General features: G+C 48.4%; 1 protein-coding gene across 7 annotated transcripts in view; it reads right to left on the bottom strand.

Moving 5' to 3' along the window:
* Positions 1–827: 827 nt before the first annotated feature.
* Positions 828–26877, bottom strand: part of Tns3 (tensin 3) — a 233842-nt gene continuing 207792 nt past the window's right edge. For all 7 annotated transcript variants that reach the window (XM_040746680.1, XM_040746679.1, XM_040746678.1 and 4 more), the window contains 11 exons: positions 24721–24892; positions 22523–23160; positions 21914–22000; positions 20552–20683; positions 16873–16968; positions 16161–16238; positions 15178–15255; positions 6169–6337; positions 4970–5038; positions 4853–4879; positions 828–3746 (listed from right to left, as the gene is read on the bottom strand). In XM_040746680.1, the coding sequence (XP_040602614.1) occupies positions 3602–3746; positions 4853–4879; positions 4970–5038; positions 6169–6337; positions 15178–15255; positions 16161–16238; positions 16873–16968; positions 20552–20683; positions 21914–22000; positions 22523–23160; positions 24721–24892 (1691 nt within the window). In that variant the 3' untranslated portion in view covers positions 828–3601. The remainder of the gene's footprint in view (positions 3747–4852; positions 4880–4969; positions 5039–6168; positions 6338–15177; positions 15256–16160; positions 16239–16872; positions 16969–20551; positions 20684–21913; positions 22001–22522; positions 23161–24720; positions 24893–26877) is intronic.

The raw sequence follows: 26877 nt of genomic DNA, 5'->3' as shown, positions 1-26877 counted from the left end.
ATGTTCCTGGTAATCTTCTGTCTTACTGTCCAGTGTTAGTATTGCAAACGGATGCCACCATAATCACCGTTTTTACATGAATTCTGTAGAGCAGATGTAGGTCCTTGTACCTGCAGGGCAAGTGCTTCAGTGACTGGGTCATTGCCTCGGCCTCTTAGGGAGGTTTGGTTTTAAATTTCCACCAACATACCTCTAACTTCATAGCTTCTATTTCTCGTAGGTGTTTTCTAAATTTTTCCTTAAAGGGAATTTGTATTTGTTTGTTGAAGCATTTTTTTTTAATGATGGCTACTTTGAAATCGAGCCTCTGGTGCCTCTTGATGTAGGCATAATCTAAGCCATGATGAGATTTCCTGGTAGGGCAGGTAATTTTCCATTGTATTTCAGACATTTTGCATATTACCCAGAGCCTGCAGACTGTGAGTCTTGAATCTTTTACTTGGGCAGACAGCACCGCCATTGTAATGCTGAGTGAGCAGGCAAGGGCCTGCTCTGTGGGCTGTGGTTCCCCCAGCAGTGTAACCGGCACAGCTTCCCAGGCTGCTGATCTGCTGTTTATCTAGAATCCTTGGGTCCCCCACCCCCCTCAGCTGGCTGAGCGACAGAGGGGAGTCTGTAGGTGGGAGAGGGGTACCTCAGGCCCATGCAAGGGAGTGGCTTTCGCCTTGGTGATTTGCCCTGCCTGGTGTGTGGTGATATTTAGTGCATGATGTAACCTACAACTAAGGTTGTCTTCTGATCTTTACACACCACACACTCACAAACACACAAAGGTGCACACACATGCATACAAAAGACAAGAACAAAAGAAAACAAGACATGTTTCATTACTTACCAAGGTCATAAATTTTATTATACTCTGAATAAGGCTGATATTTAAAGAGCAGAGAAAATGCCTATACAAAAGGTTTATAGAACACTCATTTACATACTGGATATATATTCTTTACAATATAGAATAGTGAAAACTGCGCTAACAGATAAGACAGATAAGGCAACATTACAATGTCTTTGACACTGAGGATAAATGCATTGCGGTTTCTAACATGGGTATAGTCCAACACTGGAGACTATAAGACCATTAATGAGAAGGTTAATGGGACCCTGGCTATCTATTGGAAGTGGTAGGTAGGGCATCACTGAATTTACTCCCAGGAGAATGTAACTTGTGCCCAAATGATGCCCGTGGGCAATGCCCCTTCCCAGTGTTTCTGAGCACACAGTATAGTCTATGATATTGTGTCTCACCTTGCTCTGTTCAATAAACAGCTACACACAGAAGACAGAACCTAGTCCTACCAGCTTGTAGAGCTGTCTTCCTGTGGTTCCTCAGAGCAAATTCCGTAATACCCTTGACCACTGCCTTGAGTAAAGGTCACATCTGGTCAGTCAGTTTTGAAAGCACATTCACGTGGCTTCTTGGATGCATTCCATCGTGGGAAGCCCTGAAATCCCAATTAATTAGAAGGCTTGCTTCAGCTCTGCCCTGCTGATTTCTAATCAGGCTGTCTCCCCCTCCAGCAAGGAACCTGGCCTATGGTCTTTGGGTCACATTTACATATAAACCATCGTAGGACGTGGCACTTCTTGGCCAGAGCACAAACTTCAGTCCCCACCCCACCCCATCTGGGTTTTAGCTGCATATGAATAGCTGAAACACTAGAAGCCTCTGTGGAAGACATGGGGCCTCTAGGGAATGATGCACGTTCCCTCTAACAGGCACATCAGAGTGTGTCCACGAAGGAGGTCCTTAGAGACCAAGGCAAACATTTGGCACAGAAATGAGGCACTTGCTTTTGGTGCATCAATAGGAGCTAAAAAGTGGAATGGTCCACCTGTATACATACAGACACATACAGGAGCTAAAAGTGGAATGATCCACCTGTAAACACACACAAACACACACATGAGCTAAAAGTGGAATGGTCCACCTGTACATACATACACACACACACACACACGCACACACACACACACACACACACACACACACACACACACACACACACACACACACACAAAACCAGAGCTGATTTCAATTCTACATGTAGTTCCATCTCTGCCCCCTTTTGAAACAGAGGATCCACCATGTAGATTTTCAAACCCAGCCTGACAATGGTCGCCTATCCCAGCTACGAGATGTGTAAGCTGGCACTGGGGACTATAGAAATCAGAGCGTGGGGATTTCAGGCTGGGATGGGGATGCTCGAGCCTTCCTGGGGTGTGACGTTCTGAGAGAAGGAGACTCTGGCTTTGTCTCCCAATAGCCCTGCTCTACCTCCATTCCGGGAAGTGCAGGGCTCACTGGCGTCTTCAAAAATCCCTGACCACTGACAGAAGCAGGCAGGAAGCCTGCAACACTGGGGTGCCGATCTTAGCATGAGCCATCGCACCTGACTCAGCAAATCAAACCTAGTCTGTGAGGACTACAATTCCCAATCTTTCTCTTCGTCCCCCTTCTCTCCCTCCCGACACCCACATAGGTCCCCATGGAAGCTGCAGGTGCCGCAGGAGAATCATGGTAACAGCTTAGAAATGCCACATGCACTGTAGATCCCGCAGGCCCGGAGAGGGCCCAGTCAGTCTTGCAAAGGAGGCCGAGACTGATCCCAGCATCTTAGTCTCCCACATCTCCTGGACATTCCCATCAGGAAGAGATGACCCACATATGGGCAAGACATGTCGCTGTGCAAACAGAGGGTGGGCTGCTTGAGGCTGAACCGCTTGGCAGAACTGAAGATGAAGGACTGCGTGGTGTCACCCCGAGACCACTGCTCACCTTCTCCTTGAAGGGACAGTTGTCTCTGGTGTGTCTACAAGGGGACGATCCTTCCAGCAATCCCGGCTTAGTCGGCTGCAGCACATGACATGGCAATGGCAAGCAGTTATAAATAATTTGGCATAAGTAAAATATAAATTACATAAAATGGCGTTTTTGATTCCGTCTTCTCATTTTCCTTCCTAGGTTCTCCCCAGCCCAGCTGGCCACCTGCGAGTAGGATCGTGGGGTCCTCACACCCGCAGTGGGGTCTCTGACACTGCACGCTTCTCCCCGACACCAGAGGCTTCCACTGCCCTCACCTCGCACCCCTTCAACCGTCCCCTAACTTAGACTCCCAACCATGTTCCAACCTGCGCGAACCTTCACTAACCATGCTTCCCCTCCTCCTCAATTTCACCACCGTCCACCGTAGAAAGACCAGACGAGGGAGTTGCTGGTCAGAGCCCTTCTTCTGACAAGTGGGGCACCAAGGTTACTCAGCCCCTGCCAAGCAGGGTGGGTGTTCCTCATCCACACAGATGCTAGTGAGCCAGGGACTCAGGGCTGCCTTGTCTTCTAAACTCTCTCCTTGTTACAGCCGTGCCCGTGGGATGCTGGCCCAAGATCCTTCCACTCAAAATGCGCCTGACTATGTGGGTGAGTTGGATGAGAAGTTACTCTCAGGAAAGGCCAATCTGTGGTGACGTTGTCTCTGTTTTGAAGAGCTGCCATAGTCTCCACCCTTGGGTCTGGAATGTGAGGATTGTCAGTCTGGTACAAATGGGGGCCCGCCATTACGAGGGCCTTGTGAGGCATCTGGCGGGCTTGGCTGTAACGGACTTAGATCTTCTTAGGGGAGCCAATCATGACCTTTGACACAAAGTTGACAATGGCACTGGCAGGCTGCTCGGGGTCATGCTCTGCAAACAGGTGGCATACGTTGTCTGTAGCACTGCCCTGCTTCCTGGCCACGAATCCGAAGACTCTGCGAGAGACAGGTCTGGGTCAGAATAGCTAGTACACTGTGCAGCACCACACACACTTGCACCACACATGCAGGGCATCGTTCTCACACAGCAGCAACCTGGGAGCAATAGCAACTGTACCTATGCCAGGCTATGACGTGCCAAGCACGAGCTTGGACACCTATCCACCACCCTGACTCTGGTCCCTGGAAACCGCAGCGAGAGGGAGTGCTGAGCCTAGAGGAATGCTACCCCACCCTGGATCAAACCTGAGGCTCTGCCTGCTCCCTAGCACCCTCTTCCACAGGGCTAAGAGATCTTCTGGACACAGAGCCCTGAGCTCCAGCTAGCCATGAAAATCAGGGTATCCTCTGGAGAGTGAAGGCCTTAGGAGCTCCAGGAGAATACTAGAAGCTCCCAGCCCTGACTACACCAGACACCCAACCCAGAAGGCTAATACACCAAGGACTCCTCTCGAGCCTGTGAGACTATGATCACGTCAGGAAGCTGTGGCTGTCTGCTACCACTGGTCAGTTCTCCAGATCTGGAAACCCTGAAATGGGCCTGCCGGGAAGGAGGCATGTGATGACCACGGGAGATCAACAGCGTAGAGTATGTGGAGGAAGCCAGTTGGGAGGCAGAGGGAAGCCCCTGTAGCAGGGGTGAGGATTAGGCTCCCTGACCACCTTGATGGTAATGTTGGAATGAGAACTTGCCCATCAAAGGTACAGGACATGGTCCCCTGAGTTTGGAAGTGCTGGGCGTGGGCTTCAGGTCTGCTCACACGCATAGATCTGGGGACCTCAGCAGTACTGGCACTCTCTTAAATGGCTGGACTGAGGTAAGACACCTGTCTCAAGTGTGTAGGAAAAAGGACAACACAGAAACAATATGGGCAGTGCGCATCCATCCCACCACAGAGGACAAGCCAACACCATGCAGGCCTGCACTCTAAAATCTGAACACTTTTCCTTATTTTCAGTCTAACCCCAACAAACGATCCCACTGACAATCACTGCTTTGTCGTGTTTGGTCTTTTAAATAAGCCCTTCTTAGCACATCTAGAACTGAATTTAGCTCTGCACTGTTACTAGCCTCAAAAAGAGAAGAGACGCTGGCCACTTACTTGGAGGAAGGGCCATCTTTGATCCACCTTGAGATTGAAGAGACAAAGAAGTTATGTTAATGCTTTAAAATTCAAGGATGAAAGGACACTTCAGTTATAAAAATGCAGAATTCTTACTTCCTGTCTTGTGGGTCCAAAGCACAGAAGATCACAGTGCTCACAGGGTAATGTCTCCGGAAGAAGAGCCTGTTGGGTGGGCAGAGAGAGGGCAGTTCCAGTCACTGGGATCTAGGATGACGGAAGATAGTCTAGGTAGGTCTGTCATTTCCCTAGCAGGATTTTTGTGGAGTAGAAACGATGCCTTTACTTGTCATTTGGGGAGAAGAACCAGGTATGTGTTTATGAACACAATCAACAACCTGAAACCAGTTGGAGGGTTCTCGCCGGTGGCCAACAGAAGCACCATGAAGAGTGACCGCCACCTGGCAAGGTAGCTGATGGATCTGCCAAGGCTGAGCCCATGTCAACAGCACCGTGAGTGGCATGTGCCCAATGCTCTTTTAGAGTTCTTAAATTCTGGGGGAGGCATTCTGTCATAGTTTTGAGAGAAGGAAAAAACCAAGCACCAGAGATTAAGGAGTCTGCTAGGGGTCATGTGCTGTAAGTGCGGCGAGAAGCTCTGTCAGCAAAGGCAGATTCTGCTCTGTGGCCCTTGCCCTTGCACTTAGCCCAAGCGTTTGTTTCGTCCTCAAGAGGTGGGTGGAAGATCCCGTCTTCAAACGATTCAGCAACTTAGGAAGATGAAGACAAGGTCTCCCGTAAAGAACTGGCCCTGGGGAAGGCACCGCAGCTGTGGGGTCTGCAGGGAGACTCCTGGTGCACGGACGGCTCAGTGTGGCCTGGGCTATGTCCTACGCATCTGTCACAAGGGCTCCTGACACCACACTGTGTTACTTTGGCACGAGCTGCCCACATTTATGGAAGCAATGGTGCAAAGACAGAAAGAAGCCAACTGGTTCCAGTCCGTCTCGGCGATTCTAAAGTAATGACCTGAAAGACTCTGCTTCTTAAACAAAATGCTTAAAAGAAAGCAGTCTTGGAGCTGGAGAGCTGGCGCATGGGTAGCATCTGCAGAGCAATCACGAGGACCTGAGTTCAGACCCTCAGCACCCATGTAAAGATGGGTATGCTGGTGTGAGTTGTAACTCTAGCAATGGAGGGACTGGGGGACTGCATGGCCCTAAGCAGATCCCTGGTGCTCACTGACAAGCTAGTCCAGCCAAAACAGTGAGTCCCAGGTTACTAAAAGTCCCATCTCAAAGAACAGAATGGAAAATGGCTGGACATTGCTGCTGACCCTCCCGCCCCATACTTACTTTCTCTGGTTGTCAGTCAGGGTGATACCCTGAGCAGACACCTTGAAATGTACCACTGTGGACACCGGAGGTGGCTCCTGAACCAGGGTCATACTCAAGGCTTTCTGGACTGCCTGGTGACCAGTGAGGGACTCCATTTCCACAGAGTTCAAGTACCAAACATTGCAGGCTGCAAGACAACGGGGAAGCGTGAGAAGGACATCAGCCAGGACTGTTGAGGACACACATGCTCTGGCACATGCAGAGAGACCAACCAGAAGAGGAAAGGACCAGGGACAATTTGAATGTGTGACCCAGGCCAGCAGCACCGGCGAGCACACGCTCCCTGCTTTCCAGTGTCAAGCACACACTTGCTCCAGGGCCAAGAAGAGGATGTAACAAGGCCTGTTGGGGAGAGAAATACTGTGTACATTCAGGGTCTTCCCTGGTATCGGCGATAATAAAGACAATGCTTACAGTAACACAAATGCCCAAAACTATGATGAGTACGGACACTGAAATCCCTGAGAAACATCCACGAGGTGACTCCGTTCTACACGCTACCTTGTCTAAAGAGAGGGAAGGGCTTACAGAGGAGCTGTGGAGAAACGGCTTGCAGCCCAGTGTCTTAGTGCATACACCCCCACCTGCCAAGCTCCCAGCCACACTGCCAAGTGAGGGTGTTCTCTGTAGTCATCTCCTCTCAGGAGGTCGAGGACAGTAACTGAGCAGACGTTCAGCCCCGAGGACCCCACCGCCTGTTTGGCCCCTCTTCCTGCATTACAAACAGTGGTTAACACAGATCTGAGAGGGTAGAAGCTGGTTTGTTAGCACAAGGGATGCTTTGGGCTCTGCATGAAGATCATTCACTGAAGAAAACCAGAGCCTCCAGTGCAGAGATGGAGACGGGCCCTTTTCCTAGAAACAATCCTGCCTGTCCCCTCTGAGACTCCTGCTGAGATCCGACTGTCACGGTGGATATTAAGAGGGTTTCATGGCTTTCACCAGAACAGAGTGGGTGGCTTCAAAAGTGGGGCTCCCTCTTGGCTTGCCCCCCTTTACACCACCCTCAACTGCCTTTCTGTTTCCTGCCTGAGTGGAAGCAGCACAAAGCCACCCTCAGAAGCCAAGCAGACGACAACACCATCCACAAACTTCAGAAACATGAGCCAAAATACAGCTTTCTCCTTCATAAATGACCCCATCTTGTATGATGTTAGAACCGCAGAGGACAGATTAACAATGGAATTGCCCCTGCTGGCTTCACTTTGCAGAAGGCAGCATGGGATTATACTAACTGTGCCTCAAACGCCTCAGAGCAGTGGTTCTTATCCAGTGACGCCTTTGGTGAGGTCCCTGAGGTGCTTCTGCCCTCTCTGCTTAGCAGCAGCAGGTACCACACCTTTCCACAGGAGCACCGACACGAGTCCAGTCAGGGGGACCAGAGAGGACTGCCACAGGAGGTTGCTCCAAGGAGACCTAGCCCACTGGAGCCGAACAATGGTGCTGTTCCTCTCTACCATGCGAGCCAGAAGGTCTGAGGCCCTGAGCTTCAGGGAGGGAGCGCACAGTGTAGCCATGGTGGAGAAGGGAAAGAGGAATGCGGTCTTACTGACAAGTTGATTGGAAAAGGAAGGCCTCTGCCTTCATTTGGGAGTTAGAAGAGTCAGTCAGGACTGAAGCTTCACTGGCCCCAGAACAGAAATGCTAGGAAGGAAGGTCTGTCCTGCGCCAAAAGGGGAGTAGACACTGAGAGGAAACAAAGAACCTCTGGAGCTCGAGACAAGTCGCCTCACTGCCTTTAGGCAGCGTTAGGCTATGAGCTCAGCTCCATGGCTGAGCACCTGTCCATCCCCAGCACCGTAAACCAACCCAACAGGACTTCCTAAACTCACAAATAACAGTTTCATCTGAGGTGCTTTATTTTCATTTACACTCATGAAAAGGAGCTTGACCACCCCAGTGTCTAAATGCAAATCGGAATTAAGAAATTTCTAACCCATATATATATATACATATATATTAATATATATATTCTATTTACTATTTTAAGCTTAACCTAGTACCTCTTAGTCATAATGATGCCAAAGAGCCCCAAAGAACTGTCTATTTTTTATCGCCTCTAGTTTGCAGACAAGGAGATTAGGCTCAGAGATGATAAACATTGGAAGTCACCACCCCTGAGTTCAGGCCAAGGCAACTTTGCTAGAACAAGCTTCACAGACGACTTCAGTGTTAGATCTGCCTCACAATCGCAGTGAGGCCGTGACAGGGGACCGCAAGCCTTGTTGGTTTACTTGCATGTCAGCTCCCATCTAAACTAGCGGCTTTCCCGTGCTCTCTTGGGAAAGACAGCAAGGCGCCAAAAATTCTTAAAATTAAAACTGTCCAAGGCATAAAGCCCACACAGCTCTGATGCAATGGGTACCTTTTATGCTGGGGTAGCCAGAGCCCATTCTGGATAATTAAGCCACATATATCGGGAGGATCTTAGAAACCTGGAGGTAAGTTCAGGGTCCCACTTCTTCAAAGGTACAAAAAGAAAAATCTTCCATAGTATGTGTGACACAGCTAATCTACAGAGGAAGACATTCATGCCGCATGCCTTACAGTAGGAAAAAAAATGGAAATAAATGGAATCTTGAAATTCGCAGGTAAATGGATAGCACTGGAAGAAACCATCCTGAGTGAGGTAACCCAGTCACAAAAAGACAAACATGGTATGTACTCACTCATATATGGATTTTAAACATGGATCAGGAGAGTGCCAGTCTGCACTTCCACTGACAGAGAGTTTGGGAAACAGGAAAGAACCTAAAAGATATACATGGTACCCAAGAGAAGAGAAATGAGGCAAGATCCTCTGAACAGATGGGGAACACGGCGAGGGGTGGGGGGGAGGGGGACCTGGGAAATAGAGAGGGGGAGAAGAGGAAGAGAGAGTAGGACATGGAGGAACAGGAAGGTCGACTGGGGGGGGGTAGAATAGGGGGAAGAGGGAATCATAGGTTAGAAGACAGACCAGGCACCATTGTGACTTCTAGTGATCTAAAGGGATGACACCAATTGGCAAGCTAAGCAATAGTAGAGAGACCACCTCGAATGCCCATTCCTGATAGTGAACTTGATGTCTATAACCATCCTGGAGCCTTCATCCAGTGACTGATGGAAGCAGAGGCAAACACCCACAGTTAAATACTGAACAGAACCCAAGGAACCCAGTGACAGAGAGAGAGGAGCGAAGAGCAAATTGGCAAAGAATGGGCTGGCAAAACCAGCAGAGACAGCTGATCCGAACAGGGGAGAGCTCTTGGACCCCAGACCGACAGCTGGGAGGCCAGCATGGGACCAATCCAGATCCCCTGAATGTGAGAGTCAGTGAGGAGGCCTGGGCTACCTATGGGGTCCTGAGCAGTGGATCAGTGTTTATCCCTCGAATACTAACAGACATCGTGTGCCCATAACACAAAGAGGGTTGCTCTCTCTGCCTGGACTCTTAGGGAAGTGCCTGGACCCTACCCTGAGTGAAATGATAGACTCTAGATATCCCCTATGCAGAAGGAATTGGCAATAGGATGGGAGGATGGGGGGGTGTGGGAGGAGGGGAGGGAGAGGGAACTGGGATTGACATGTAAAATAAGCTATTTAAAATTAAAATAAAAAAATGGAAATAGATTCAAGAATAAAGGAAGGGTTAAATTCATTCTTTCAATGAAATCTGAAACAACCAGCAAATAGTAATCATGAAAATTATATAGCAACATGGAAAAATGGTTAGCAGGTAATTGGAAAAGCAGAATAAACCATCTCTGCTATGATTAGAACTATAAAATCAAAAGCATATGTGCCATGAACAGGCACTGGAAAGAAGCCTGGAAAATGGAAAACGTACTTCAGGAGGGTGAACACTCCGTGTGTGTGTGTGTGTGTGTGTGTGTGTGTGTGTGTGTGTGTGTCTGACCTAACTACTATGAAAATCCCACAGACTTGGCACACCTGGATGCGGTTCACAGGAAACCACAGACTAGACTGTTGTCTTGGAGACACCACAAGGAGCTTCCTGATAAGGACTGCTCCAACCATGGTACCAGGCAGGAGCCTGGTGTTGGGAGACGCTGGGCGAAGTGACACCCCTGGAGGCAGCTCCCTATGGTCACGCCAGTGGGACAGCACCAACTCCCACAGACACGGTGTGGCCTGCAGAGCCTGTGCTCCAGGTGAGGGGAGACCTGGTGGACCTGGTGCTGAGGTGCTTCATGGACATTAAACGGGGGAGTGTTGAACAGCAGGGAGTTCTAGGAGCAGCAGGGAGCTCCCCTGCTGGGGAAAGTTTACAACTGAAGGTAGCTTCGGGTCCACATGTTTGAATTCCTGAGTGTCACTTCTAGGACTTCAGCTTAAGGCGATAGGTAGAATTCAGGGCAAACGCAGTAGAAAGACAGTCCTTAGAGCATGACCGAGAAGCTGGGTGACCGTGAAGAGCTGAATTACACAGTGGATTGCTACATAACCACAAAAAACCTGAGATCTGCACTGTATTTGCAAAAACCATGAGTAAACTCATTACACAAACTACGAAAAGGAATGTAAAAGAGCCGTCCATGAAGGACGAGCCCCGGGGAAGGGAATGGCGGGAACAGAACTGGCTGGTGCCCAGTGCAGTCTGTGGCTCACAGGACTCCCAGTCCGCCTCCCCTCCCCCTCTTCCCAGCGCGACGTGGGCGCACAAGTAACAGGTACGAGTAACAGGTTCAGGAGTCACCGACACCCCTCTTCTTTTTAGCACTGCCCTGCTCAAAAAAAAAAAAATCAAAAGAACACACAATCTTTATTAAATTATACTCACATAGCACTAAGCTGAGCAGCCACACTATCTCCAGAACCATCGGAAGCCTAGTGAAAGGGCCCCTTTTTCCAGGATTAGCTTACACGCCTCAGTTTCAAGAAGAAACAATTAAGAATTGAAGGCTTAAAATATAGAAACAAATTGTTTCAGCCTTTGGAACAAAGTCATAATGACGTTAGTATCAAATTTCCCATCCTGCACTGACTGCTGTGTTGCTGGGTCTAGGCTTCTACTGTGAAGACATGGGGCATTTCCAAGGACCTTAGCAGGATCAGGATGACAAGCGGAACTCAGCTGGGAGAGTCTGGGAACTGCAGCGATCAGAGATCAGAACAGCCCCACTCTTTTGATGCAATGTCTGTGTTACAGGAATTCTAAATGACCAAAGCTAATCCTCAGGCAAGGATGGTGCACACTCCACCCTGAGACCTGCTGAGCTGAATCCACACTCCTGCTGTGTTACAGTATAAAGGGGAAAAAAAAACCTCAAAGCAACCTCAAGTTAAGCCTCATGTCTTAATGCCAGCCCTGATAATTAAACAAGACTATGAGGTTTGACACAAAGTCTTATCCCTAAGAAAACCCATCTGTTAAAAAAATTAATGCTCTTTTAAAAGATGGGGAAATGTATTTGAAAATGGCAAGCTGTACTCAGCCACACATGGGAAATCGAGAGTACAGCCCTCCACACAAGACCCAGGAAATACTACGGCAGAGCCAGAGGTCAGGGATGACGGAACACTTAATACACCCTGCTGCTGCACTCATGAACTCACAGCAGCCAAGGTCAAGCCAGTCAACAGGCCAACACAGCTGGAAGAGACACACAGGTCCCAGTCCTTAGCAGAGGAACCAACGGCAGCCGATGTCTGGTAAAGGCAGTGAGAGGCAGTTTTTCTTTAGGGGTGTGGTTCCTGGAAGGTTGGTCATACTCCAGCGGATGCCCCCATCCCCACGAGTACACAGACAGAACTACTTGGGCTCAGTAAGTTATTACATTAAAAAAAAAAAAACAGAACATGAGGTTTGGACGGTGACATGTAGGAGGAGGATCTGGGAGGGGTTGGGGTGTATGTGATCAAAATGCATTATATGAAATTCCCAAAGATTCGATAAAATATATTAGCATGATGTGCTGGAACAAAAGTGGACATTAACAGGACTGAATGACACATTTATTGGACGAACACGGTTAGGAGGGAACTGAAGGAGAACTATATGAACGGAGTGATATTACGTCAGTGTGCAGAAGCACTCTGACGGGTTCTGGCACTAATCATATGGGCAGAAAAGCAAAGATTTGTTGCTGACACAAACTCAGACGGTGGGTGGTAGAGGCAAGATCCCAGCATGATCTGACCGACAGCCATTACTCAGGAGCTCCATCCATGGCGTGGGATGAGACAAGCCACCCACTCTGCTCCATGAGGTGGGCTCTCCCAGATGGTAGGTCACCATGACCCATTTTCTTCAGTGGTGTTTGTTTCTGTTTCTCTTTTTTAAAAATAATGTTGATACATAGTTGTGGTTTCAAAACCAATCATTACAGGTTTTTATTTTAAGTATATTTTTAAGAGCAGAAGCAAATAACCAAGTTAGCCAGAGGCCATACTGATGTCTTAACATCAGTATGTTATAATATCAGTATGCCGTACATCACTATGTATCGGTATAATACAGGGGTCACAAGCCTGGAGGGCTCCAGGGAGCACCTACAACAAACTTAAGGGCTATAAGTTTATCTCATAGCCACAGTGAGTCGTGGCCCAGGGCCAGCCTGCTCAGGCTCAGAAATGACCAGAAGAAAAAGGGAAAGGCTGTCTACCCAGGGAAAGGCTTTTCTCTTAGGTCAGGAAAACAATTCCTCGAGGCCTTCCTCAGTGTCTGCTCCTTTGTTCTCCCCCTCTACTGGATAGGAAGAATATGTCCATATTGAACAACATAACCTGAGGCCTGTACAGCTGCATACACATCAGACATCAACACTCTGACTGGCAGTCTGGCTGGAACCCAGGAATACCACAGGGACACACTTCTAGCTTGGAGCAAGTCCCTGTCACCTTTGTTGTGGCCATGGATGACCCATCTTTTGTAAGTCTAAAACACATTCCACACTATAAATGAGAGAGTGTTCTTCGGTTGAACAGTGGTCACAGTGATGGGTTTAACTTTACAGAGAAGACTACATTAGAAGAATATGAATTATACAGAGGAGATGAATAAATTTCATAGACTTTACCATAGCATTCTAGCTGGATAGTGAGTTACTTGGGAGATGGCAAAAAGTGAGCTACCACTATCCACCTATTATAATGAGCACATCCTTCAGAGTGATGCCATCACCTACAGTGAGGATGTGGAGCAAAGGGATGCTTCCCAGCTGCTGGTGGGAATGCAAAATGGTGCAGTCACTTTGTAAAAAAGTTTCCGCGGTTACTTTCAAAGTTAACTATAGTCTTGCCACATGATCTAGCAATCAGTCTCCTTCATATTTAATCAAAGAAGTTGGAAACATATTGACCAAAAGCTTGCATTTGGATATTTTTAGAAACTTCGTTCATACTTGCCAAAACTTAAGAGGCAACCAGATACTCTTCAGTAGCTATGTGGATAAATAAACTGTGGTTAACCCAGGGCTGGGAAGACACCTTAGTTGGTAAAAATGAGTGTCATGGAAGCTGTAAGCATGAGAATTTGAGCTCAGGTCCCCAAGAAACACAAAATCTGGGCGTGATATAGGCTTCTAACCGTAGCACTGGGGAGTCTGGAGCTCAATGAGCTACAGGTTCAGGGAGAGACTCTACTTCAAAAAATATAGAGTAATTGTGGAAGATAACACAACATGGACCTCTGCCTCTAAACACACGTGCACAAACATGTTCAGGCACCCACATGTATCTGTACAAACACATATATACACTCTTGCACTACACAAAATGAAAGAAGTCACCCATCCATGAGCACCATGGAAGAAGCTCAATGCATGTTACCAGGTAAAAGAAACCAATCTGAAAGTGCTACATAGTTTGTGTTTACAGCATAAGACATTCTAGAAAAGTCCAAACTATTGGTGGGGAGGGGAGGTCTTAACTATGTGGGTGGAATGAGTTGGGAGAGCAGAAGGGAAACATTTGAGAACAAAGAAAATACTTTGTGTGACATCATACTGATGAGCAAATACCAAAGGTATTTCTTAAGCCCATTAACACCAAGAGTGAACTCTCCATCTTGGGAAATTTAAGCTAGAGGCAATGAATGGAGTCTGACAGGAGACAATCAGTTTTCTTCATGGATGAATGCCCCAATAAGTTATTAAATCCTACATGGTCAGGCCTAAATACAGGTACATGTGAGCAACGCTAAATGGACTCGTGTGTGTATGTGTGTGTGTGTGTGTGTGTGTGTGTGTGTGTGTGTGCGCTGCGCGTGCGTGTGTGTAATAATAGTAACAACCAAAGAAGTAGGGCTCGTGAATATGGCAGGGAGTGGGGAGCATGGAAGGAGTAGGAGGGGAAAAGGGAGGGACGGAAATGATGTAAATTTTCAAGAAATTATAACTTTAAAAGACCGAGCTCTAAGTAAGCTATGGCCCTCACTTACTGACGTAAGGACACTAGCTCATCAGCTGTAACACTGTGCTGCAGGATGCCACAAATGGAGAGCCCACATTCACATGGGATCTCTAGACCCGGCTACCTTCCTGTCATGGGTCTAAGAAGTGAAATCAATTAATAGAGATGTTTCGACGAAGCGGCCAGAGACCCGGCTCTGGGTGGTATGCCTCACCACACGGATGGCAGATAGGGTCCAGCGGCTGACTCACGATGAGTGACTGTTGAGTCACAGCTACAGGACATTTCTGCATTTTCAGCTGCCAAGACGGGTCACCCACATCCTGCCTTGCTGCGCCCCCACCCCCACACTAAATACAGGACTTGACATTTATCCCACTGAATTTGGTCTTGTTCGAGTCAGACCAGTAGCTCTAGCCTCTTAAGCCCTGGCATGTCTCCTCACAGCTGCACTGCAGGCAGCCCTGCCAGGCATCTATAAAAGGAAACCTCCTTCAGAGTGCATAGAAAAGCAGGAAATGACTGTCCAGACGGAAGTGCCAGCAAGGAGTTCGGTTCTGCCCCATGACTCGGAGCTGCAGAGTCAGAGGGAGCAAGGCTGTGTCTACTGACCTGCCCCCTGCTTCAGCAGCTCGGCTGCTGAGTTGGCTGCCGTCTGGGGAGAGGTTTCTGCTATTTCCTCCAGTGGATCTGCAGGAAGACGAGAGAAAAGAGAAACAAGTGTTCATGACGGGAATCCCAGCCGGTGACAGCCATTTTAACCTTCAACAGTTCAGTCACAGAAACTTCCATCCCATCCAGAACACAGACGGGGGAGCATGGTTCCCCTCAAACATTTTCCTAGACTCTGAATTCATTTACATGAATGATCAACATTTAAAAGAAAAGCCCCCCATTTACCTACAGGGAAGCTGGAACACACAATCAAGCCCCATATTCCTTAGATACTAATTTTTAAAAGTTTTAACTTTTCTAACAAACATAAAAATAAAGAGATGTGTTCATTCATGACCTAAATCTAGCCATAGCAGCTTATGTCCCATTTTGTAAGTCTGTCCTTATGTAATGCAAGTGACCCTGAAGATCAGGGAATACATACACACATGTGTGTATGATACATTACTTATTTATGTATACATGCTTTACAAGAATGTATGTCTGTGGACCTCATGAATGCCTGCTGCCCAATGAGACTAGAAAAGACCAGATATCTGGAATGGGAGTTAATAAACATTTGGGAGCCATCTGATGTCAGTGCTTGGAAATGAACCCAGATCCTTGCAACCAGTGCTCTTAACCACTGAGCCATCCGTCCAGTCCCCGCATGTCTTACATCTTTAAGCTAAAGAGTCTTTGTTTCCTAGAAACCTTCCAATGAGTAATGTCTTGGGGCTGCTGTTTGCAGCAGCAGGGCCTTCTCCCTTAAATCGGTGGCCACCCGCTTTCTTTGGGGTTTATGTAGAGCACTAAAGAATCTCATTATTCTCTAAGGATCTGTGCAGGTCCCGGGAGCAGCACGCTATCAACAATGCAGAACGCCTCACACCGCCAGTGCACACAGAGGCCTCCCCGCTCACACCGCCTCCCCCGCATACCTCTCTCCGGAATGAGCAGCTTGCAGGGCAAAGCCAAGGGTGTAATGGAGTGCTGGCACACCAACGCCGTCAGGCTCCCTGCAGAGTGGACGAGAGCAAATGAGCATCACCAAGTTCTTCACCTGCTGGGTGTTTAGCCAGAGAAACACTCGAGACCACACTCTCAAAAGCCAAGCCTTTATACCACTGTGGGATGTGACCCGCAACGCCCAGAGGTGACAGTGAAGGTCCCAAGACAGTGAAGAGGTCCACCAAGAGACCTGCAGTATATTCCCAGCACATGGGCTTTGTATGCACAAAGTACCCTGTGCTTCTTAACAAGTAGGATGCTAGGCTGCCCAGTTTATCCACAAGGCTGTGAAAGGCTCTCCTTTACAAAGAAGGAGGGGGGCTCTGGTGGTAGCTGTGTGCTCCTCCTTGTGTCTGAGGGATGGGGGTCACACTGGGCTCTAACCCTGATGGAGCCCTTCACAGTACTTGTTGGCCGTCTTAGTCTAGCCCTCGGATGGTCCTTTCATCTATTTGGTTTTGACAAAGCTTTTGAAGACAATTACACTTTCGGCTTATCTTAAAGACAGACGGAGGCAGCTTTAGACCTGGGGGCTGAAGTGAGAGCAATACACCATGGCAGAGAGGCCCCGGGATCTCAAGCAGCCTGAAGGAGGAGATCCCTGCCCTGGTAAGCCTCAAGAGAGCGTCTCAAGTAACTCACCAAAGTATGGTTCATTGGAGCACCCTTTCAACCGCACTCCCTTCGGGGTACACTCAATCAAGAAATGCCGGACGAGCTCATTGGACAAATCTCCAGCTGCAGAAAGAATAAGAAAATAACTTTTAAAATGCAAAGCCCAGGGGAATCAGAGTAGGGGGGAAAGCTAGGAAGAGAGAAAGGAGAGATGGATAGATGGTGGAGAGACGGATAGACTAGACAGACAGATAAAAAGACACTCCTGCAGATACAGAAGCTAAGAGCTACACCTAAGAAGGCTCCCTCTGAACAGGATTAAACTGCTACCTAGAACCACCCTTGGGACGGCTGACGCGCAGCGCTGTAAACCAGGTGGATAATAAAATCTCTTGGAGTGGAAATGTGGAGACTAAGAGAGTCCCCCCAGAGACATCTCAGACGCTACAAGAACTCCCAGAGAAGGGATGGATTGGCAGCTCAGAATGACACTGGCCTTGGAGCACTAGCTACATTCCTCCAAGAGAGGAAGGGGCACTGAGGCTGGGCAGAAAAGACTTCAGGAAAGAGCTGGAAGGACGCCAGGCCCCTGGGTGAGGGAGCCGACAGCTGAGAACAGAAACGCCTTCAGCGACAAGCATTCTGCTATGCAGGAGCAGCATTCCACTCTACTGCTGGTCAACAGAGCACTTGTGCTCACCCCAGCTGCTCACCCAAAGAGAAGAGGCACCAGGAGAAGCCGCTGAATGGTCAATGTTTGGCAGATGGAAAAGTACAAACTGAGCCAGGAGAAAGAGAACTCGCTGCCCATGCTGCCCACGCTGCCGCAGTCAGGAGACACCCCGGGGGCTCTCTCTCCTCTCCTTGCTGTCTTTACCACCCTCCGTAAGAGCTGACTTTTCAATATTGCTGATATTGAAACTTCCTGGTAGCAAGACCTGCTGAACCTGGGCTTGGAGCGGTTGCCAGACTCTAGCCTGAGTAGGCTAAATATCCCTAGTCCCAAATCCAAAACATGGAAAAATTTAGGTACCAGTATGAAGCCATAAATGGACGATTTTATACCATGAAACTCTGATTCACGTACAAACTAATGGGAAATACTGCATGACATTAACAGGTATGAAGTGTGTATGAATTCTATAGAAAATGCAAATGAATTTAATGCTAAGGCTTGGGACTCTCAGGTTCTGTTCCCAGCATCCATAAGGCAGCACACAACTGCTAGTAATTCCAGTTTCAGGGGATCAGACACCCTCTTCTAGACTGCATGGGCACCAGAAATGTACAAACTACACAGGCAGACATACAGGAAAAGCGCCATGCAAATAAAATTATAAAGTAATAAAAAATGTTAAGGACTTGAGCCGCATTCCCAAAGTATCTCATTATGCACGTATAAATACTCTGAAATCTGAAAATAATCCCCAGACACATCTGTTTGGGGTCGTTTTTGATGAAGTACGATGAGCTGGAATTAGGCTCCAAATGATGTTTATAAACAGTAGCACCCATTAGTAACAGTGTGTGTCAGCATTTTCCAGAGGCTGTCGAGCTTGCAGAAGAGAATGGTGTGATCCCATGAAAGTCTGTGTCTGATAAAATGGAGGGGATAGACATATGACCCTTCCTCTGTGGGAGGAGCAGATGCAGGATGTCCAGTCTAATGGGGAAACCCACTGAAGGCCTGGATTCTACCTGTGGGAAATAGACGCACTCAGATCCTGCTGCCAAGGGCTTTTTGAAATGCAGAGTCTGGAATGGCCACAGTCATCTCAGAATGACTGGAGGTGGCACCGTGACTCACTGGTCTTCACTCATTTGGCAATCTCTTCTCTCAAATCTATCCTTGGACTACAAAACAGATGTCAATCCAGACCTGGGTGTACACACACAGGCGAGACTGCCTCCACCCAGTGGAGGCCACCATGCTGCGTTTCTTGACACTGCTAGTCACACAGACTCTATTCTGTTCCTTTATCCTCAGACGTAGTATAAAGTCTGCCCAAGGCAGGACACGTTCCCAGACTTTATAAGACTGGCCCTAAGTGTCTCTAACCAGTGCTCCCAGGTAAGTCCTCAGCAGCCAGGTCTAAGTGAGCACTCAGTGATGAAGGGCTATTTCCACCCGGCAGTAGTGTCGTGTTGAGATTCTTATGATGGGAATCCTAGATGTGCTATGAAGCTACATCTGTGTGATCTCCCTTATCCTGCTCCCTCACCAGAAGTCCTGCCTTGCTGGCACCCGCAGGTTTGGGGCTATGCTCTCTGACTGAGCAACAGTGCCTCCCAACCTCACTCCCTAGCCTTGTAAGACAAGCACATTCCAGGAAGCGCGTCACCTACCCATGCCCATGGCTAGCCCATCTGTACCGTATCTTACACTCTTGGTGCAGCCAGAACCTGCTCGTGCAGGAAGGTTTCAGCACAGATTTCAGGCACTGATTTGGACAGATCTCCTAAGACCCAGGCGTGGGGTCTTTACGTACAGGAGGTACGTAAAGCATCTGTGCTTCTTCTGATTCCTCTCCCCTGCTAAAGCAATGTCTCCTCCTACAGGTCCGCGTGGCAAAGGCTCAGCTCCCAGAGGAACATTCTGGCGGTCAGTGGGGATGCGAGAAAGTAGGAAGAGGTCTTAGGGTCACTGCGAGCACGCCTTCGAGGGAGGTGGTGGAACCTAACTTCCTCCTCGCCCTCTCCCTCTCCCTCTGCAGGCAAAGGGTGAACATGTACCACTCCCTTAAGCACAATCATGCTATTCTGATGGTTCATCACAGGCCTAGTACCAGAGCCAATTAAATGAGCTGAACCATCCAAAACTGTAGGCCACAGTGAACCTCATCCCATGATGAGATAATTACCTCTGGCACCTTGTCACAGGGCGACTTCCACACACTCCTCCTGACCTGGGGTTGTTCTTTCCCCCAGTCCATTTTGGTGACAAAGAGAAGACAAAGGAGACCTTTTCCTTGCTAGAGTTGGTGATACTTGGTAAAAGAGACCTTTTCCTTGCTAGAGTTGGTGATACTTGGTAAAGATGGTTTTATATAGGGGTAAAGACGGTGGATGAGCAAAACCATAAAAATCCACCAACAATGCAAAGCATGTTAAGGAATATATATATATCAAGAACACAGAGGCTAGAGAGATGACTCGGAGGTTAAGAGCACAGACTGCTCTTCCCAGCAACCACATGGAGGCTCACAACCATCTGTAATGAGTTCTGGACTCTATTCTGGCCTGCAGGCATACATACTGGCAGAACACTGCATACATAGTAGGTAGGTAGGTAGATGAAAGTTTAAAAAATAATAATTAAAAAAAGAGCTATGAAAGAGAATAAGAACTATAATTTTAGAATTCAGTGACTCGGAATTTTGATTCAAAACAAGACATGTAAGAATATGTACTATATTAGTGTTCATACTGTTTGCCTGTCAGTGATAAACCAAGCAGTAATGTTTTACATGTGGCCACCACCCAAAGGAGGAAAGGCTGACACGGAAAACAGGGTGCTCTCCTATTACTAAAAAAAGATTATGTGCTTAAAACAAAAGAAGATAAAATGTACATTCTTAAACAAGATAACGACTTAAGAAAATAGCCTTAACCCTGAACAGGGCCAGAGCAAGCAGCTACATTATCTGCCACAGCATTCACCTCGAGACAAGCCACAGACAATCCCAGCTACTCCAGGGAACCTTACCTTTTTTGTTCAGGTGCAAGACGGAAGGAGGAGGTGTGGCCACCTTCATGGCCAGGCCGTAGGCGCCTCGGAAAGAGTGACTGTCCCTCACAATGAATGACCCAGGAGCTTTGTCCTTCAACATGGCGATGGCTAGAGGAGGGAGAGGCATGGGTGACTTCAGGGGACACAGGCCACAGTCCACCCAGACCCCAAGACGGCTCCTGCTGTGCTTTGACCAAGTCCCACTCTGAAACTCACACCGAAATCAGAGCCCTGACGCTAAACACAACAGTTCTCTTGGGGTTGGGCGATGGTCCCAGGCACAGCTCAGCGGCTTGAAGGTGGACTGAGCAAGGTGGCCACTGACTCACTGACATCCTCTCTCTTCGGCACACGCCTACTTGCTCCTCTCTTCACCAGTGTGAAACTGGTGCTGACGTGCTTGGACTCCTATATAACCGCAGGGGCTCTGTGACAGCCTCAGAAATGGACTAAAGCAGTCCCTTCCCCCAGCTGCTTCTGCAACCAGGCCTGGTGTGGACCCTGCCTGGTAGACAAACACGGGGTAAGTGAGGAAAATGCTGTCTTTTCGCCTCCCTGGTAAGCAGGGAGAAGAGAGCACGGAGACGACAGCAGCACAGGGCTGCTCCCGAGCCCTTGGACTTGCTAAGCAGCCTTTACAAAGGCCGCCCAAGGGAAATGAGAGCCTTTCCGGGCCACAGTTGTTTTCCCCATTTCTTTTCCATTTAAAATGACAACAGCTTCCTTGAGCTCCCACGAACAACTAGAGTTTTGAGCTCTCTATTATCTCCAAAACCCAAGGGCAGGATCTCAGGTGCAGACTAGCTTTCCTGAGAGATGGAGAGCCGTCAGCTCCCTGTGCACCACGACGACCAGGCAGGCAGTGTGGGCGGGTGCGTGCAGGCTACAGGTGCTGGGTATAGCCAGAGTTCCAAACACTCTGTTCCCTCTCATAGCCCATAGCCACCAAGCTGACTGTCCCCCGTGCACCTCTCTCCTCTGTGACCCTCTTTGTACAGTGCTCGGAGGAGTCCGCAGTAGAGACCAAGCAGAGTGTCTCTTCCTCGGATTAGTGCTGGGCTGGCATGACTGGTGAGCGAAACAGCCAGAGTTCACATGCCGCACCCTGGGATGCGTGTGGCTTGGACCCACCTCCCAATCACACCCTTACCCACACCCTCACCCACACCCTCACCCACACTCTCACTGGTACTGAGTTTTTCCCATAAAAAGGTGAAGGTTGTGAAATTTTCCCCAGAGGCCTATAATAAAGGTGTGTTTTGCTCTAATTTAATCTGATGGAAGAACCCAGAGACCAACTATGACTGACACTGTGAGAGGTCCCCTGTCCCCACCTACCTTGCTCCCGTGAGATATCTGCCTTGTACCAGAACTTGGAAGTGTCTTGAACAAACTTCACAATCACGAGTTTATCATTTGGGCTGTCTGTGAAGCAAAATTTTAACACAGAACATTTTTATTGCTGCCTCATTTATGATGATGATGATGTCACAAGTCCAAATCCACGCCTAGGTTTGGGGGACAGACATGAGGGTCCTAAGAGGGGGAAGGAAACAGCTCAAAGGAGCAAACAGTAGGGAGAGTCAGTGCTCATGCCGCCATGCAAAACACAGATGTCTGCAATCCCAGAAAGGAGGACACAGAAGCAAGGTTGGTGCCAAACGCTTGACACAGTTCATAACTCATTTCTGGATCAAGTATTCAATCGGGAAAAAGAAAACAACTTTCAAGGATCTTTATTTTCAAGTCAAAGTTAAAGCAGAAGCATTGCAGTATCTGCACCTCCTACTGCTGGGAATCAGTCACCCAGCTTTAGAACGACAGTGTGGCCAAGAGCCATGGGGAGGGGGATCATCTGAACAGTTCCTGCAGGGCACGGGACGCTGCTCAAATGGGCAGCCCCAGAGCCCTCCTCCCCTAAGGGAACGGGCAGAGGTGGAGACATACCTGGCGAGGGTGAGGCTACTTCTGAAGGCTTGCAGAAGTCTGGAAGGACATTCGGGAAGGGGATACTCATGGTGCTCCCGCTGTGGGGGCTGGAGAAGCCACTGGAGGAGGGTGAGACTGAGCCCAAAGAGCGGTCACCCTCCGAGGCTCTCTTCTTCTCAGGGAGGGGCGGCTGCCCGGGCAGGCTTAACCCCTGGTTCTGCAGGCCTGGACTGTGGTGACTGCTGGGTCCAGGTGACACCGTGAGAAAGTTGTGGGGCAGGAAGCCATTGTCAGTAGCCCCTGCTGTTGTCAGAGGGGCCCCAGGAGCTGATGATGTCCCATGGGAATTGACCAGCAGGGCACCTGGGTCCTCGCCAGGCGGAAGGCCACTTGATACCGAGGCAGTGTTGAAGCCTAAGAAGGCTTGGCTGCCTGCGGGGGGCAGAGCATCTTGAGGCTCTGACATGGACAGCTCATGGCTGTGAAAGGAGGCCTGGAGCTCTGAGGATTGGAAGCAGGGCCGCCCTGGAGAGTCCTTGCCGGAGACGCAGAACTCGTGGGTGCCGCGGGGACTTTCAGAGGGGTGGCTATTCCCCAGTCGGGCTAGGGTAGACTTGGGGCTGCTCTCCACCCACTGGCGTTCTGCAGAAGGCGGGCTGTTCAAAAGACAAAACCATCCATAAGGGAATGTAAGGGACATAAGGCTACTTCGAAATCAGTAACCCTTGCAAGACATAGATAAGACAGGGCTGGGGATGTGGGCACTGAGGCTTGCTGGACAGCAGAAAAGATGTTTCAGGGACACAGGTCAACCTTGATCTAAAAGTGTTCAATTGAAAATTCTAGAAATAAACAACCGTTAAGTCTTAAATGTCATTCTGAGTGGAATGCTGATTCATATGCTGTCCTACTCCATCATGTTCAGGTTGTGAATTGTCCCTGATTCAGGGTATCCAGGTGGTATATGCTACCACTTTTAGTAGTTACATGATTGGTCGGTGTTGTATGACTGTGTTCATGTTTAAGTAACTCTCAGGTTACTTAACAATGGCTCCCAGGGGGCTGAAGAAAGGGTTTAGTGGTTAATCACTGACTGCTCTTACAGAGGATCAGGGTTTGGGTCCCAGCACCCACACAGTGCCTCACCACCTATAACTGTTCCAGATCTGATGCCCTCTTCTGACCTATACAGGGACCAGGCATATGTGTGGTAAACAGACATACATGCAGACAAAACAGTAATCCAATAAAAATAAAGATAAAAGCATTAAAAATAAAAATAGCTCCAAAGAGCAAGAATGAGGACGCTGGCTTATTGGCTAACCCAACGGTTCCTTTGAGAAAAAAGTCAAAATTATCATAGGTATGAATACTTGAGAAAAACATACTATGTGCAGGGTTTGGTCCTGTCTAAGATCTCAGGCATCAACCAGTCCTAAGACCATATCTCCTGCAGACGGGGGGACAACTTGACTGGGAATTATCACATTCAGGAACCAAGAAAAGCCACTAAAAACACAGTTCTTGTCATAAACACATTTAAATGGATACAGACTAGGTACAGACTCTACATGTGATGCAAGTCCTTTTAAATTTTAATTTTTCAAAATTTATTCTTTCTTTCCTTCCTCCTTCCCTCCCTTCTTTTTTTCTGTTGGTTTTTTGAGACACGGTTTCTCTGTGTAGCCCTGGCCATCCTGGAACTCACTTTGTAGACCAGGCTAGCCTTGAACTTAGAGAGTGACCTGCTTCTGCCTCCTAAGCGCTGGGATTAAAGGTGTATGCCACTACTGTCCAGTTGACCCCCTTTATTTTAGTGGGAAGGGAAACGGGAAACCTGTACAAGGGGCACGGGGGAGTTTAGTTCTACTCTGGGACAGAGTGGCAGCTGACCTTACTGAGTTTCTCAAGGCCTGCATTTTTTTAAAACAAAAGAGGGCAGTTTGGTCTGCCACAGTCCCTTTCCTCCTTTCCATTTTTGCAATACTTTCTGCTACATTTTCCTATGAGTTCATGTATTTTCCAGTGCCGGGGAACAAGAGCAAGTTCTACGAGCAGTGGTGTCTGGCACAGAGCCCTGAGCACGGGCTTTCCTACCATGTCCGAGTGGGATCTCACTGTTGGGCCCTGCTCCACCTACTCTTTTCTTTCTGCTCTCCGCTCAGTGCTCTGGCCTCCGAGGGAACTTCTAACAAGGCAAAATCCCTTCTTCCCACCTCTCTCTCCTCTGGCCAGGTCCACCGCTTGAAACTGTGCAGGAAGATGCAAACATCTGCTGAAAGTTGGGTGTTGCAGGCATATCAGCCCGAAGCACGGTGGGTTTGGGTCCGATGGGACTCTCTGACATCCCCACAGTGTGGCTGATAATCTCTGGGCAGCCTCGTGGTTCTGAAACAAGGGAACAGAAAGCAGAGAGATCCATGAGCCACAGCCCTTCCCCGTGTTCATAATGAAATGAGATTTGAAATTTTTCTGTTGCTTGTGGCCACAGTGAACCATGACAGCAATAACACAAGAGGCTGGCGGCAGTGGCTTTGTGCTACGGTGTGTAGACTGTCATCCATTACTGTTTCCAAATGAGAAAACAGCTAATTCAATCTATCCCAAGCTGGCTGCTCACGTGTGAGAGACAGACGTGTGCGGCTCACCCTGGAAACCAGCAGGAGCCTTCGTCCACAGAGATGCTCTCTTCCCTTGAGTGAAGGCACTGAAGAGCTATCATCTGGCATGCTTGCCTTTCCTTTCGTTCCTACTCTCCCATGAGTAACTCTGGGCTGCACATCCAAGGGACCATGGGGCACAGATCTAATAAGCTACATACTATTCTTGGGAGATGAAGATGCAGGCTCAGAATTGGCAAGGCATCTGGGACCAAGAAGGCCAAAGTTACAGAGAAAGAGGACTTGGAACAAGTCAGATATACCTCAGTCCAAAGCCTCAGGGGTTGGCACCAAGTACCCAGGAACAAGTGGCTCCTGGGAGCCAAAAAGGACTTAGGCAGTTTCTTCTGGGTGGTAACAAAAACCTGTGTATGGGAAACACTCAGAAAGCATGACCCTGGCCAATAAAAGCTTCCAATACCCTAGGTCCCAGGGCACCGGAGACAGGACAGGACAACGTTCTTTTACCCCACTTTAAAACCAAATCTTCTCTGAGGGATATCCCGCCACCCCAAACCTGCCTCCCCCTTCACCTAACTTAATTCTGATATCATCTCACACTTCCAATTAATATTGTCAGGAAGCATGATAAGTTAAAAAAACAAAACCTAAAATCACTACCTTCCCAAACAAAATGAAACAAAACCCCACCACCAAAAGACATAGCCGGTTCAAAAATTGGAGCTAAAACATGCAGACTACAAAGAAACAGAAAATAGAGAAACTCACATTTCACCAACGAACCTGAGTCCCTAAAGACAATGAAGTGGAAACTCTAGAAATTATAAGCGGAACAGAAGAAATAAGCCTGCGGTAGGGACTTCAGCAGTGGACGGGACTCAGCGGAGGAGAGAGCAAACCTGGGTGAGGAGAGGAAGACGGAGGAGACGGGACAGAGAACACAACTCCGCCTGAGAGACCAGTGCCAGGATAACAGTTCCCATTACCGCAAACCTGCACGGAGGGGGCACCGCACGAAGCAGAAGCCATGCTGGAAAAGACATTAACTGAGGGCTTAACCAAAATACCAAAGAAGTCAAACCTCAAGTTAGAAGAAAATTACCATGGATACCAAAACAGGGTAAATTAAAAGGGCTTACTTTTAATGCTAGCTAGTATGACAAAATCCAAGACAAAATCTTAAACACTATTGGGGACCACGATGGAACACCAATTTTTGTGTTGTATTTTTCAGCTCTTATTAAAATTCTCCGTGTAGAAAACCCCAGTCCTGGTGTGAATATTTGAATAAAGCACAGGGTGAATGCCTGTGTCTTCTGGACACCACCAGTACAATCCACAATCAATATTTAAAAAGAAATGCTTGGTGTGCTATTAACTAACTGTATGGTCTCCCAAGTCCGTGCTTCCACTTTCCAGTGGCAGCTGTGTGGGAAAGCAAACACACACTGTTTACAGCACCCCTCCCCTTCACCGTCTTCATTCACATTTATCTGCATTTATTTTCCATCAAAGACATACGGGAGGAGACCAGAACACGGTAGTGACACCAGCTGGTCCTGCCCTCAGGAGGCAAGCATTTGTCAGAGAATGAGGCCTGGACGGAGTGTCGTCTGTGACTTCTACGGAGACCCCTGGATGACGCCCTCTGTCTGGAGGCTGCCTACAGAGTTCATCAGTTACTTTGCTTGTTGCTGTTAAGGGAGGAGTTTATTTTTGCTGCCAGTAAGGGAGCACAGCCCACCACGGTGG

Source organism: Mesocricetus auratus, unplaced genomic scaffold (assembly GCF_017639785.1).
Source record: "Mesocricetus auratus isolate SY011 unplaced genomic scaffold, BCM_Maur_2.0 Super-Scaffold_100006, whole genome shotgun sequence".
NCBI lineage: Eukaryota > Metazoa > Chordata > Mammalia > Rodentia > Cricetidae > Mesocricetus > Mesocricetus auratus.
This window is presented reverse-complemented; position numbering and strand designations above follow the sequence as displayed.